Source organism: Varanus komodoensis, unplaced genomic scaffold (assembly GCF_004798865.1).
Source record: "Varanus komodoensis strain SLA01 unplaced genomic scaffold, ASM479886v1 scaffold2, whole genome shotgun sequence".
Lineage (NCBI taxonomy): Eukaryota > Metazoa > Chordata > Lepidosauria > Squamata > Varanidae > Varanus > Varanus komodoensis.
Genome location: NW_025335568.1, coordinates 25483417 through 25499177, shown reverse-complemented (window position 1 = coordinate 25499177; position 15761 = coordinate 25483417). Strand labels below are relative to the sequence as shown.

Sequence of the window (15761 nt, the reverse complement as noted above, 5' to 3'; positions counted from 1 at the left end):
GAATAGGATTGCATATTTAGTATAATTTGAATAAGCAAATTTGTCTTAAATGTTTTCTAATGAGCAATTAGCCAAATAAGATATGTTTGCATTTTAAATATATGAAGAAATGAAACAAGCTTCATTAATAATCATTTTTTCTGGAGTTGAGTCCATCCCCCCCTTTTAGTGCTGCTACTAGAAGTATTTAAAATAGAAATTATGTCAATTGCCAATGAATAAAACAGTTTATTCTCTACACATGTGAAAAATGCTGTTTTAAGGAAAATCTAAAATATACGAAAATATGCACCAGGTATGCAGGAGTGGCCAAACTGTGACTTAGAAAAAGCAATGCATCCAGAATAGATAACTTTCCCTCTTTTTTCTTCCCTTTTCTTTAACTGGAAGAGGAAACAGGAATCAAGCCAGGAAAAACAGATGGAGCTGGTAATTTGGAAAGTGTGTGTGCGCGCGCGCGCGCGCGTGTGTGTGTGTGTCAAGGTGGAACTTTGGGTTCAAGAAACAAGAGAGAGGCAGTTATTTTGGGATTCATCTTATCGGCTATACACCTGCTCTTAAGTTTTGCACTGTTTATCATCCATGTAAGTCGGTACTCACTGGAGAAGACCCTAATGCTGGGAACAACTGACAGCAAAAGAAGGGGATGACAGAGAATGAGGTGGCTATATGGAGTCACTGAAGCAGTCAGTGTGAGCTTAAGTGGATTCCAGGGGATGGTGGAGGACACAAAGGCCTGGAGGAATGCTGTCCATGGGGTCGCAATGGATCGGACACAACTTGGCGACTACCAACAACAGCAAGCTGGAGCGACACAGTAACTAAACTCGTGAGCTATGATATGGAAGGACCTGGTTTAATAATTGACAGACTATCCATGAATTCATTTGCTGGCTGCAGACAAACCACTGTCTCCCAGCCTTTCTCAACAGTTTGTCAATCCTGCCATACAGGGACAGTACTTTGTAAAATTTTGTAATGCATTGAGCAGAGCTAGAACGAGGGGTTTTGTGAGATTTTTTTTTTTAATGGAGAAATGTAATCTACCATACTTTAGTTACTCAAAAAGTATGAAAATAGAGCATTTTCACACTGAAATGGGGGGAGGGGAATCCATACTTAAGCTTAATCCAGCACAAAGCAAGCCACACTATGCATGATAGTTCTGATATCCCAACACACAGTCAAATCAATCTTAGGTATATTTTCACAGCATGTATTTAATTCCTATTGTTGCAAAACTGAAATCTGATTCCATCATACACATGCACAAAATTAATACAATACAAAGAGACAGTCCACTTGAAATAAAATGACTCAGAATATCTCTTAAAATCAATGAATGTTCTTATTGTCAGATAATCTGAAATTGCTTACTTTTTGTACTGCTGAAATGTTCCCAAATCCTTAGTGAATAAACATGTTTTAATTTTACTAATTTAAATAAAGCATTCTTCCTGTTCTCCACTTCCTTTAGCCATCCTCAACCCTTTCTTCTGGCTTCACCGAACCCCTCCACATGATCCTCCTTGATCTTATTCCCTGCTGACTGATAAATGCTTCTTTCCCTGCCATTATCTTCAACAGGCTGGGGGATAAGAGCTGGCCCTTTAAGGAATCTTACTTTTCAGGCCAAGGAAGTGGAGCTTTGTAGGGATGCAGTGGAAGGAGGGGCTCATAAGGCCTCAGTTCACTTCACTGGAGTAAGTTGTACACTTTAGGTTTTCTAGATGTACACTTGTTAAGCTTCCTTGCTAGATTACACTACCTATCCTATTAGCAATGTTAATCAGACACATGCATAGATCAATCACTTCCAACCCTTAGTTAAAATCAAGCATATTTTTCACCTCCATGAGCACAGTGAAATGGTGTACCTCATTTCTATTTTTATCATTACTGTTATACTATTAGTCAGTCAGTCATTACACTTGCATAATGTCTAACAGCCAAAACACCCTGGATGTTTTACAAAGATAAATACCCTTAAAAACAATATGATGGAATAACATAAACCATTATAAAAAATACACTTGGTATAATATCAATGCTCATTACTGTATGCTCCACAGTGTTTACAATGCCTAATTCAACACCAGAAGAAAAAACAGAAAAGAGCATTAAACAAAGACAAAGATAGTTGAGGGAATAAAATTATTTATTTCAATTGCATGCACTTAGTTACATATAAAGTATAGCAACAGTAGGGAGTGGGGATTAACAGGTTGTTCCAAAGGCTTCCCCAAAAAAGGGATTTTATGGACAAGGATACATAGGGGTATAAGAGTAGAGAGATAACAGCACAAATTCCTTGTGCTTACTGTCAGAGTCCCCATGGCTTTTGCTCACTTCCCCAGTATGATCAGTGAACAAGAGAGGTGAATGATTTTGGTAGAAGAGCACTAGAAAAAGATTAGAGTCTGAGATAACTTGGTAAGAGAGCAAAGAGGAAAGCCTGCAGTAATGAAGGAAAGCAATGATCACTGGATGAACCAGAGTTCTTTACCAAGGAGAGAAGGGGAAGAGGATAGCTTGTACTTTTGCAGTATTGTAGAAATAAGAGACATGACTTGGCAGACTAAGGGAATGTAGAGAGCAAAAGAAACAAACAGCAAAGATAAAGCAAGAGCTCCGTGCCTGCATTCAACAGGGAAGCTGGTGACAATATCTATGGAAAAGACAGTGTATGAGCAGAGGGGGGTCTTGGAAATAGCAACAAACAGCTTGGTACTAAAAATACTGATTTTGGCTGTGGAAATATTCACATGGAAATATTCTGAATCTCCATGGAAATGTCTCATCAGATGAATGGAGAAGGTTCCAGGGTACAGGGATTGAGGACAGTTGCAGAAGAACAGAAGGTACTTATACCTCAAGTAAATCAGGCTTGTGGAATAGCATCCACAAGAGTCATTGCTTGAGTTCCAAGACTACTGATGCAGCATCCTCCTTTGCACTCAAGACAAATACAGAAGCTTTGATTGTTGCCGGAGATGTAACAAGTTTTGAAGCAAAGATTTAAAAAAAAAAATTTACTAGGATTTTCCAGATAAAAGCAGATCTGAAGGGAAATTAAAATACATGCAATACTATTTGCTGTACCAAATCTAAACCTATTTTATTGCTCCAGCAACATAAAATGCATAATTGGTAATATAGCAGATACCATTATACTCTTTGGCATATTTATTTACAGAGCATGGTTTAGTGGACCAGTCCAGAAAGTCTTGCAGGGCTTTTTGTATCAGGCTGTCTATATCACAGTTGTTTAAGGGAAGACTAAAACAAACAAACAAACAAACCAAAACCAAAAAAAACAGAAAACAAAAAAAATCTACCACAAGCAAAGTACTGGGTCAAAAGTACAGCAGACATAGGATGCTTGCTTTTAGTATCTCCAAACAAGAAGAGAGCTCATGAGTAGAAATCCAACAGAAGCTCACAGCCAATTAAACCCTGCATGCTCTTCTCATGAAAATGACAGCACCTTCTAGAACTAGAAACATGACTGGAATCTCTGTGTGTACTGTACATATACACCCCACACTTCCTAATACTGTGGGTTGTATGTCAATGCATTCTAAAACCTTGCCTTAAAAACCATTTCACCCATTCTAAAAGGGGGGGGGGTCAGTGTTCTCCCAAACTTTCAGGGACTAGTAAAGTTATGAATTTGTATCTCAAGTAATCCGATGTTTTCCATATGAAAGAGAGTGAAGCTGAGTTAGTGAAGTATATTTGAAATGCCTAAGCCTTTGTTTGTTTGATTAAAATACATGGTCTGGGATGTTAAAATGTATGAGATTTCTTTGAAGGGACCAAAAGAAAACAAAGGTTTGGGGAATCTTAAATTTCCTTTCACTTGGTGTGAGGGGCAGGTGCTGTCTAAAATTAGAAAAGGCAAGCAGTGAGAAGCATCATATCGCTATTGCTATTCCCAAATTCTTGCTTGAAGCGAAGAGGCTTATGGTGCAAGAAACAAGTGCAGATAAGGGAACTTGAATTCTCCCCTTTCGCCTTTAAAAAAAACCTTCAAAAAAAAAAGTGTATTGAACAAGAATGGGTTGCTCAAGTGTACTCAAATAACCATCCATCCACAATCAAATTCAAGTTGTGCAACATTGCAGGGCAAGTATGAAAAAAAAGAACCAAAGAAAAGAAGTCTTCCTGATACATGTGATATTGGTTATCTATCAGTAAGTCCTGCCTGTCTAAACTTGTCTTTTCTTTTCAGTCATCCATCAAATACAACTGAAAAAATAAGAACATAAGCCTCACATAAACTCAACCACTGAGATGGGAGAGGAGAGGAATACACAACACTACCACAAAAGCATGCCTCAAACCATCTCTTCCCAATCAATTTCTTCTATCTCACTTTCTCTCTCAATGTTTCCTAAGCCTCCAGTGGCTCACATATATAGAAGGTAGGCTCAAAACAGATAGAAAAAAGCTCACACAAAATCTAAATGTCCCACAGAATTATTAACTTAGATTGCTTTAGAAAAGGTTCAACAAACTCATGAATCAAATAATTATTAATCATGTTATTTACATGGTACCTTAACTCAGAGAAGTAGCATTCTTGTTAGATGACAGGGACACACAATAAAGAATACAACCCTTTTGTATTTGATTGCAAGTTGCCTTCCAGAAGCAACTGGATGTTCACCAGTGGAAACAAAACGCTGGACTAGAATGAACTTTGGTTAGGTATAAGCAAGTAAATTCTTATGTTTAAGCTTTTCGGTATACCTGCCCTCTAATATCTTGATTTACTACTGGCACATTTGTTACAAATATCATTTGTTCCTATTTTGCTCATCAGAATTGGTGTCCCCAAACACAGAAACTGGATCTGAAATGGCATTAAGAGTGAAGCAAGGAAAATAAAGATGTTGCCCTATAAAATTATTAAAACCTTATCTGGTCTATAAAGTGTGAATTTTACCAACATAATTTAGATACTTTCATTAAAAATGTGACTAGTTTAAGACAATTACTGGGGATATTTCACTAAACTTTCTCATATTGATGAGAACATTTCACTAATAAAACGAACATTGATCTGTAAGAATGAACCATTCAATGTTGACAGATCTCATAAAGTTTGACTGTTGACTATCAGAATAACTACATTTTAAATATAAATATCAGCTAAACATCTTGTAAAAAATCAGATCTCATTGTTAAAAGACCATTATAAAAATGAAAACCATATACAGGAACAAATATTATATGAAATTATTCAAACTGAAATTAACTCAATTAAAGATTATATAAGTAAGAATATCAAGTGTGTGAATGATTTTTACTTCTAACAGTTCAACACTCATAAATTGCTGCTTAACACTTTAGCCATTTTAGCACTTATAAAAATACATGATTATCAGACAGATATTTTATTGTATTTACATTACTATGTGATCTTTGTTCTCTTTGGTTTTTTCTAATTAGATATTCTTTGCAGGCATAAATGCTAAATGCACAGCTGTGGTTGTATAGTGCAAGGTCCCAGCTGGCAGTAACCAGTGGTGCCTAATACTGGGCTTTGTTTCAGATAAACAAAGCACACAAATACAAACATAGCTGGGTTTCAGTGTCTGAGGCTTCTCTGGTCAGCTGTTGGAATCAAATATGCAGAAGCACCAGTGACCACTTCACCAATACCTCTGTGGGTAATCATTTATTGAAAAAAATACTGATTTTACTGTACAAACCATGAATGTGTAATCTGGAGAATCACTCACAGTACTAAGAATAATGGGTAGATTGCATATTAATACTTTCTTTAAAAGTATATAATTTTTTCAGTACATTGAGTCTTCATAATTAAAAAAATCACAATGAATTAGATCTTAAGAGTGACTTCAGAAACTGCACAATGCTCACCACAGCTCCTTCAAACTGCACATAAAAGATGGCATACCAGGTGAAGGAAAGGTGATAAGATGAAAGTAAGGAGAGAAATCAGAGCCCATCTCTCCCTTTCCTGTACCACACTGCTAGAATGTCATGAAGGAAGCATGCTAGTAAAATGTCAGTAAGGATTGAAAGGTAAGTCTAATCTCCTTCCTTATTTCAGTTCTCTCAACACTGTTGCTGCTCCTACCATGCCAACCAAGTGTAATTTAAAAAGAAGAATGGGTGGAGGTTTGAGGAATCAAGGTTACTGGTTGGGTAAAATGGAAATTCTCTGGCTCAAATTTTAATGCAATTTGGAGGAGGATTTGGAGCCTCATAAAAAGCTTGACCTTCCTTTCAGTATACTTTTAGAAGCCCCATAGTTCATACCAGAGTTGAAACTCAGAAAATTTGGCCAGAATCTATTCAAAGTTGCATACATTTTGTTTAAGCCTAAGTATCTGACTCTTTCAGTTGTAGTTCCGGTATTCTTATGGGTTATTAGCAACAAAAAAGAGCTTGTCATTAAGAAATATTTCAGATCTTACTATGTTTGAAACAAGGACATGCTTCGTGGCATGTGCAACAAGGGACTTAATGTGCAGTGGGGTTCTTTCTACATGGCTGGGGGAAAAACTCAATGTTGCTGTTTAATTCCATCTGTATGGACAATCTATTAATATGCAACTTTGAGCTTTGGCACAGAATTCATTTAAAATTATCTTTGATTACTGGCATCTCAAAGGCACATTTATAATTACACAAAGGACATGATCCTATTATTTGTATGAGGAGAACAGGGTCAGGAAGTTCTAAGCATGCATTATTTTCTAGTCTATGACAGACCAATGCAAGGCCCCTTTACTCAGCAACACAGACTCCACAGACACACACACTATGTCTGTCAGGAAATGCTACTTGTGGAGTGGCCTGTACTGCTTCCAAAGCAGAAACTGAGAAAGCGGGGGAACATGGTTGTTAATAAGCCAACTCACCCCCCACGCTTCCTAGGGCCCCTTTTGTTTGGACAGGCCTCACTGTCAACCCACCATCACTAAGGAACAAGGCAGGCCAGCTCGGCTTCTTCCCTGTTGCCCTCACTTTGTGTATAATATCAGCTGATACTATCGTATTCACTGCAGGCATTATAGGGTCAAACTACCAGGAAATATTATGTGATACCATCAGATTATAAAAAACAATGTTCAGTTGAATTGGTCAAGCCTAACATTGCTAAAAAATATAGTAAAACAGCAGTTTTAAAAAGAGCTTAACTTTGTAACATAGCCATGAATGGTCCAATAAGGCAGTACACAGATTGCAGATATTAAACCCAAAAGATCAATAGCTCATCATGAATTGCTTTGAGGCCTGGATTGAGGAATATTTATGAATACTTTCTAGCATTAAAAAATCCCTAAAGAAAATTGTTGTGTAGAAGGCTAGGCTAGGTTAAAAATTTCCTACATAAGGGTTTTGTGGGAAGCATTCAGTAAACCCTCTCTGTAATGTGCAATTCTCAATTGTTAAGAAACATTTACTACCAATAAGAATTTTGGAACTTGAATCTTCATGAACCTATGTCTATTCAGCAATTGAGTTTAGCACAACCAAAAGCTCCTTGTGACCACTTTTCTAAGAGTTTTATTTATTTTACTTATATTACAAATCTATCCTCCCTTTCACCTTGCAAGGAACCCAAGGTGGCTTAAATAATCCTCTTCATCTCTATTACCCACACAACAGCCCTGGGAAGTAGGTTAGGCCAAAAATAACTGACTATCCCCAGTAAGCTACATGGTCAAGTGGGATAAGTGTCCCAAAATATATTTATATTACCCAAATATAAACAACATGAAATCAAAACCTGAATTTTATTCACTATAAAACTTGTTCTCCCTGAGCTACACTCTGCCTATTCTTCAATGAGGTGGGGTCAGGGGCAAAAGGATAATGAATCAGTGACTGAGCTCAGATAAGGCTGAGAAACCTCTGAAGAGCTGCTGGCAGTCAGTATAAACAATACTGAACTAAAGCTGTGATCTGACTTGGTAGCTGCTTTTTATATCCCTATGTTTATGGGCTACCTGTAGACTACTGGCAGTTTCCACTGAATAACAGAATTATTTACATGTTACTGAAATCTTTGCAAAGAATAAAAGATTAAGTGACTTGTAGCATGGTCCTGCAAGAAAGCAAGGATGCATATTCCATAGTGGCACCTGGACACAACAAAATATGGTATAGTGCCCATGCACTCTCTCTCTCTCCTCTCTTGTGGCTCTGATGAGGAAAGGAAGCAGCATTTGCTTCTACTTCACTTAACTTCAGATTGTCATTATGTCTGAACTAGGACAAAGTGTGGTCTGGTATTATTATTGTGTGTCTAATCCAACTTTAAACCAGTGTGCAATCTTTGTTTGCCAAACCAAACAAACACAGTTTATCCCAGTTTAAACATAACAACAAACTCTGCCTAGGTGAAAACTGAAACAAGCAACTGTTTCTGGTCTCCTTGCAGCAGGAGAAAGAGAATGGAACAGGTTTGTGTTTGTAACACTGAGTTTCTTCTAAGCTGAACTGTCCCTGCTGTCATAGCTGTTCCTCAGCCTCCTGATCATTTTTGCTGCCCTTCTCTGCACTTTTTCCAACTCAATAATGTCCTTTTTCAGGTAAGGTGCCCAGAACTGAACATATTATTCCAAGTGTGATTGCACCAAAGATTTGTATAAGAGAAGTAAGATTTTGGCAATTCTGTTTCCTATTCTATTCCTGATTATGCCTAGCATGGAGCTTGCTTTGTCCACAGCAGCTGAGCACTACGCCAACATTTTCATCAAGCAGTCCACCACTACTCCAAGATCCCTTTCTTGCTCAGTCACTGCTAATCCACAAGCTATGAAGTGTATACATGAAGTTGTTTTGTTTTTGTTTTTGCCCCAACATGCATTACTTCTGTTAATTTCTATGGAGGTACACTATACTTTTACATATTAGCAAGTAATGCTTCATACTGCATAGAGCTGTTGAATTTTAATATAAGCAAACCTTCACTGAAGTAACTTAAATAGTACACTAACGCAGGACTTGTTTATATGTCATATTTCAAGAGGTCAACCTACAGAAGATAGAATATACCAAAATAATACTACGAATAAATGGTATCCAGATCAGTGGTATCCAATCATACCATACTTCATTAATAATATTAGTATATTATTGTGAAAAACAACCGTTTCTCTCCTATAATAACACCAATAGCTCAATAGATTTCACCTTCAAAGTTACTGCAAGTACAGGTAGAAAATTGACTTGGCTACATTAAAACACACATGGTACAATGATGGAGGATCTGGCACAAAGACAGATTGACTAAACACAGAGAGGCCACATTCAACTCTTATGAGAAGCACCCACATAGCCTGCTCTTGGCAAGCAAAAAGGGCAAAATTATGGGTGTTTTAAACAAGAAAACTTTAGAGCCTGATCAAAGCCACATACAATTTCTAAAAAAATGTGATGATTGAAGGCCTCTTCTGATTTTTAAATGTGAAGGCCTCTTCTGATTTTTAAACACAATTTTACTCAAAGGAATGACAGTGATTAAAGAAAATAGGCCTCTCTCCTCCTATGCCTTCTCCCTTCCTGTATCCCAAATGCCAGTAGAACTGAAATGTAGAGCAGCTTTTTGTTTTTGTTTTAAAGTATTGTTGTCCATTGGCTATGTAGCCCGATAAAACAATGCATTAAGAACAAATGGCTTACATATAATGATAAACCATGGTTTAAACAACCTAGAGTTCACAACCAAGCAACAAACCATGGGTTCTTTTTTCTGTTATTTCTAGTTAAAAAACCATACTCACACACTAATTTTGGAATTACTGGTAGAAATTCTCCCATTTAAGGCAGAAAGCACAATCTATGAAAGAACCCTCCCACTGAAGAACAAAAACAGAGGACATTTGTTCATTATTAGAAAATGCTGGCAAATAAGGGGTCTCCAACATGACAAATTTAATTTCCACAAAGCATTTTACTTTTGCTAATATAGTTGGGATTTTTAAATCACAATTGGTTAAGTAGCTATATAATACTCTAAACTTATAAACATTCAATCTTCAGGCAGGAAGCCCTCTTGGGCCCTCTATTTGATTACATACTGAACAATAAATATAAGTTCAAGCAACTCCACAGATTGTCAACTGAAGAAAAATAGCATTTTATCGCTTTATGTAACCAAGAAATCTATCCAAAATATTTCAAACCAAAATGTCCTATTAAAAATGAGTGAAGGGATATTAAGAAAGGTGATATTTCTACCATAACAAATTCACAAGAGGAATGATAAGATTCCCAGGAAGCAAGGCAGAGCTCTTAATAGGCTATTATGCTCTACATCTGCTCAGCTGTTCCTCAAATTCAGTCTGTATAGACACCAGCTTATATGGCAAAACAGTTGAAGAATGGTGCCAAGGTCTCAGGCTGTTTATGATTGTTCTCTGTGGGGAAGGATGTCAAACTACATTGCAATGAAATTTAAACAGCCATCAAATCACCATGGCTTCTTCACAAATGCTTTTCCTTCTTCTTATTACTAGGCGCCTTTACAACAACAATGTAACTGACAATTACATCTGTCCATCAGATACATCACATTCATTTCATTTTCATCACAACAGCCACAGAGTCTACCATATGCATTTTTACTCACATTTGGCAGTAGTCACTCAAAATTGGCAGCACTCACCCACCTACCCGCATTCTCTATGCCTCTTTTCCTAATTATATCAGCAACTCCCATAACTGTACCAGTATAACATCATAATTTCTAATCATCCAAGCTTACTGATAGGCCCACATCTTCCAGTGATAAGGAACTGGGAAATGCAACACTTACGTGCAAGTACTAGAAAGAGGACTAGTAAGAGGGAAATCTATCCCTCTTTACCTGCCATGCAACCACCATTTAACATTTGTTTATGTCAGTACAGTACTGAAACAAACTAATAAACTGTTAATAACAAAAAGTCAGATCATTTAATAAAACAGTCATTAAAACCTTATCATCTGGGAATATAAAAGTCCTAGCATATAGTAAGTAACTCCGGATTATGACCTAGGACATTTAGTTAAGACATGGACTCCTAAGAGACTTCATCCATTATCCTCACTCAGTTGCTCATTTAGAAAATCATCAGCAACAAACATAACTATCAGTGTTAGTAATCAAACAAATTACAACTGCCCCATATAGGATTATAACTAAACAAAAATAGCAAACTTATTTGTGCTTGTTTAATAGCACACTTGAAGAGTCACAATGTCTGTAACATCTTAATTTAAAAACACAGACATATATATGCCATTGTATATAACACTGAAAGGAACTATCTCAAAACGCATGTCAACAGAGACTTTATGATGTATTTCTGGAAGAGCTTTTACAACTACACACATCTTTTAATCGTTAACAGAAAGGTCTCTATATTTAGTTTGCTATTAGCATTGTTTGCTAGACTGTATCACCAGTAAATAATTGGGAACATAAACTGAAACACAACTCAGGTTGCACAATAATGCAAATTAGTTATTCCTTAATACACTTTAGATGGGTTCATTCCACTGGGGATGCCTATAAGTCAATTGTAAGAATTATGGGCCTCCTGCACAGTGTAAGATGAATACAGCTGCAGCAAGCTGAAGGAGGAAAGGAGACTGTAGCACCACCAAGGTACATTGTGTACTGGTGAACCCAGTCTCTTCCCCTCTCTGCTAATCCTTTGGCCTTTCTCCAAGGCTGCTCTTACAACTTCAGAGAAGGAGCCAGCACCTTCTGTGCCAGCTCCAAACACAAATATCCAGCTCCATGTTGGAGCTCTTTTCCAACCCAGGGAATCCAAAGCATCCCACATTCCTGCAAGTATTGCTGAGGGCCTTAGGGTCATTCTGTTAGCCACGCATTCATGAAACGAAATGAAGAGTGGCAAAAGAACACCCACCCCCATCCTTTCAATGTATGTTTTTAGGTGTATATAAGGTTCTAAAATGAATGCTGGGTGAAGAACAATTGCATGAAAAGTGTTCCATTTAATTAATAAGAAATGAAAGACAATTTTGCATGTGTTCTTTTAGCATTTATATGTGCATAACACAGAGACTCATTTAATTAAAATGCCTCTTAACACAGTTTAATCACCATTTTATACCAACAATCATAGTGACTGCACATGTTAGAAAAAGGTAAGATTTATGCACTCGACATACATGCTTATGAAGAAGGTAGCAGGTGAGACCATGTCTCATGAGCGGAGCCGGCTGGAGCTGGGGGTCAGACTAGATGGCCTGGGAGACCCCTTCTGACTCGCTCTGTTTCTATGTCCCATAGATGTCATCAATGTCTAATGCAGTCCTGCTGGTTACCACACTTACAAGTCTTATCTTCACTATTAGAAATGATAATCTTACCCATTGCATTACCGGATCTAGAGCTGAGCCTACTGAAATAGTCAGCTAGGTTTCCAGTCTTTCAGCTTCTGTGGTTTTAAATCTGTTAGTGTACTTGAAATCTTTGCACTGATGCTAGGTTTTATTCAGTTATTTCTGTTTTATACTCTAGTTTTACACTTTTAACTGTATTTTATCCTGTTGTACTATATGTACTTCAATGTGAACTATTCAGAGCTCTGTCTATTGGTCATTACCATTACCAAAATCTAATAAATATGTTCCCTTTACTTAATGCACTGAAATTAAATAAAATAAACCTTTACCACTCATGAATGAGGAGTTTGGGTTGTTTCTGTTGTTTTAACTGTCATTAGGATTAGGGACTTCAATTTAATGTATCATTGAATCCACTGAATCAAAACATCTAGCTAGCTAGTATTTTGTCTTTGGGTGCAAGTTCTTATTTTTAACTACTAGAACAATTTTCTAGACCTATGAACATAAAAATATAGTCATTGTGACATTGGGAATAAAGCTTCAAAAACATACTAGTATGATCATGGAAGTTTAAAAGTGGAACAAAACCCCCAAGTAGTACAAGTTTGTACATCAAAGTAAAATTCAGCAAACCTTACTTCTGGTAGAGGACTGGCCGGTTTGGTAAGAATTCCTCCCACGTAAACAACATTTGGTAGTGTGGGTCTTGGAAACTCTAGTGCTACATCAGTACACAGCATCCACAGGCTGGTTTCATGAACCAATTCAAACATGGACCTTGCTGGCTGTACATTGTACTTCTGCATTATCCTTTCATATTTTGGCAGAACCAAATAGTTGACTCCAAATCTTGAAATCAGATAAACAATAGTGTTCTTAAGCCTCTCTATCAAGTTCATATGATCTGTGAGAAGTGAATTAAATTCTGGAACATATGCTAAAGGTGCTGGAGCACCTACTTCTGCTGGATACCAAAGACCAGTGGAAAAAACAGCATATTTAATCCCTAAAAGATGAGCAATAACAAATCCACACATCTCATTTGGATCCACTAGCAGCAGGTCAAATTTTTCCTGTTTCAGGGTATGCAAGAGCTTCTTGTTGCCCACAATCATGTCACAGTTCTTAGAATAGTGATCCAGAATGTCAAACAGTTCCAGGGCTGTAAGTCTCCCAGAAAAGATACTCCTCATTTTGGATTGAAGAAATTCATCTGAGGTGGTGGTATTAAAGATCCCTGGGTAACGCTGCAGTCTATAGTGCTTAGATGGAGGGATTTCTCTGCCCTCAGACAGGAGAAAAACTGTCTGGTGGCCTTGTTCATGCAAGGCAGAGGCCAAGGTCTTGAAAATATACAGATGGCTCTCAAACATAATTGGCGGCACAATAACGATTTTGGCAGCCCTTGAAATTCCAACAGCACTCCACAGAAGAATGAAAAATGGAATGTAAGACTTCATAGCTGAAATGATAAACAAAAACATTATTTCAAATGATCCTAAATGTTATTAAAATACAAAAAATCCTACCAAATAACAATGTGAAGTGCTTGACATTTTAAACTCTGCCCTTGTGTTGCCCATGGTGCTTATAATGGCAATCCAAGAAACTAGAACCTGCTTAGCTCTAATACACAGGCAATGTAGAACACCTCTTCCCTTCTTTCAGTCCCTTCATGACCACAGGAGAGCACTTGAAAACAGCAAGGATTTTCCTGGCTTCTAGTACTCTAGTACATAGACACAGTGCTGTATGTACAAAAGCAAAATCAATAAAAACAGAATTTCAAGGAAAGTCTTAGCTAAACTTGTATGCTTGCTATTAAAAAAAAAAGTTTGTTCCTACCTTAAGGAACTTTTGAATATAAAGGTTCAGATGTATTATGGGAAAGCATAGATGTACTAAGTTGCCTGATTTTGCTTAAACTATAACCAGGTTTTGTCTAGAGCTGCTAACTTTTCAATGAACCATTGTAGCTATGTCTTTAACATCTAGGCATGCAAACAGCAGTAGATGATTATGTTCACCTTCACTGTGTGAAAAGCTTTGTCTGCTCCAAAGTGCAACAGGAAGGATGGTAGAACTGAATGGGCAACCCTTCCCCATCCTGCTGCCTCTGAAACAGTAGGTGGAGGGAACGTAATCCACTCAGTAGTACCAGCTCAAACACAGGTCACTGCTGCTCAGCCGATCATCAGTTCCTGCCTGCTGCTGAAGGGAACTATCCTTAGGCAGATGGTGGAGGGTGCCTGATATCCTCAACAGCAAACCACTGCATTTTGTTGTACCATCCTAACCAGGCCTTGTTTTCACATTGCAGAGATCTACGCTACACTTTCCATTTAGTTATGGCTATACCAAATCCATTCACTCAGGACTTAGAGTAACAAGCTCTGGAAACTGCAGTCCCAATATCGAATTATCAGAGAAGACACTCTATCTTAATATTATTAAAATAAGTAATCACAGTATTTACAATAGAACAGTGGTCAATTGCTGGGTCAAAACATTCTAAGAAGTCAAACAGTATGTTAAAATGTTGACTGGTTAGTATTTTGCAACATAACTATCCCATACATATTAACTTGGAAGGAATTCCCACTATGTTGGTGAGACTGATGCTGCTGCTAGAGTGTTTACAATTACAACCTAAATTTTTATGATAGCTAGTGTTCCTTTTCTATTAGATGGGAGTGTCTTGTACTGACCAATTACCTTGTATTCTTTTCTCTTACTGAACTTTTACTGACTTTGGCCATCATACTGTCAAATCAAATGGCTTCATGAAGTCACCAGTTCATGTTCTGCAGTGTATAGGTGAACATTCTTACAAGACCAATTTCCTAATATTCCTTTGACACTGAAAACTGCAGATCACATAGCACAACGTAGGCATGTCACAATTCTGAATTGCTGTATTCCTTATTGCTTTAAGGTGCTCTAAGTAAAAATGCATGGAATAGACTGTTACTGAAAGAGAAGTCAATAGAAATGAGTTTTGCTCACAAATATCAAAAGAGTGTATTGCCTGAACTTTGAATTCATTTGATTTGACTGGTTTGAGATGCCAACAGAAATATAATTATGAAGTTGTGTATAATTATGTAATTGGGTATATTGTATGATGCTTTGTGTTTTATTTTGTGTAAAATAAAATTGTTATAGGGAGTATTTAAAACAAAATATAATCTCTTGCTGTTATGATGTATTATGGTATTATGCTTTTAATATGTATACATTATTCTGTAGTGTTCTGTTAAATTAAGCATACCATCCCAAACCACTGCATTTTGAGAAGTGGCAAAAAAAACCTTATTCCTCAAAAAAATAAAAATACTCGGAGGAGGGCTTTCTCAGCGGTGGCGCCTAAGTTATGGAATGCGCTCCCCAGAGAGGTCCGCCTGGCGCCG

The 15761-nt window shown here is 37.2% G+C and overlaps 1 protein-coding gene across 1 annotated transcript in view; it reads right to left on the bottom strand.

Moving 5' to 3' along the window:
• UGT8 (UDP glycosyltransferase 8) overlaps positions 1 to 13811 on the bottom strand; it is a 20688-nt gene extending 6877 nt beyond the window's left edge. The window contains exon 1 of the mRNA XM_044428885.1: positions 12990 to 13811. Within this exon, the coding sequence (XP_044284820.1) occupies positions 12990 to 13811 (822 nt within the window). The remainder of the gene's footprint in view (positions 1 to 12989) is intronic.
• Between the last annotated feature and the right edge of the window lie 1950 nt (positions 13812 to 15761).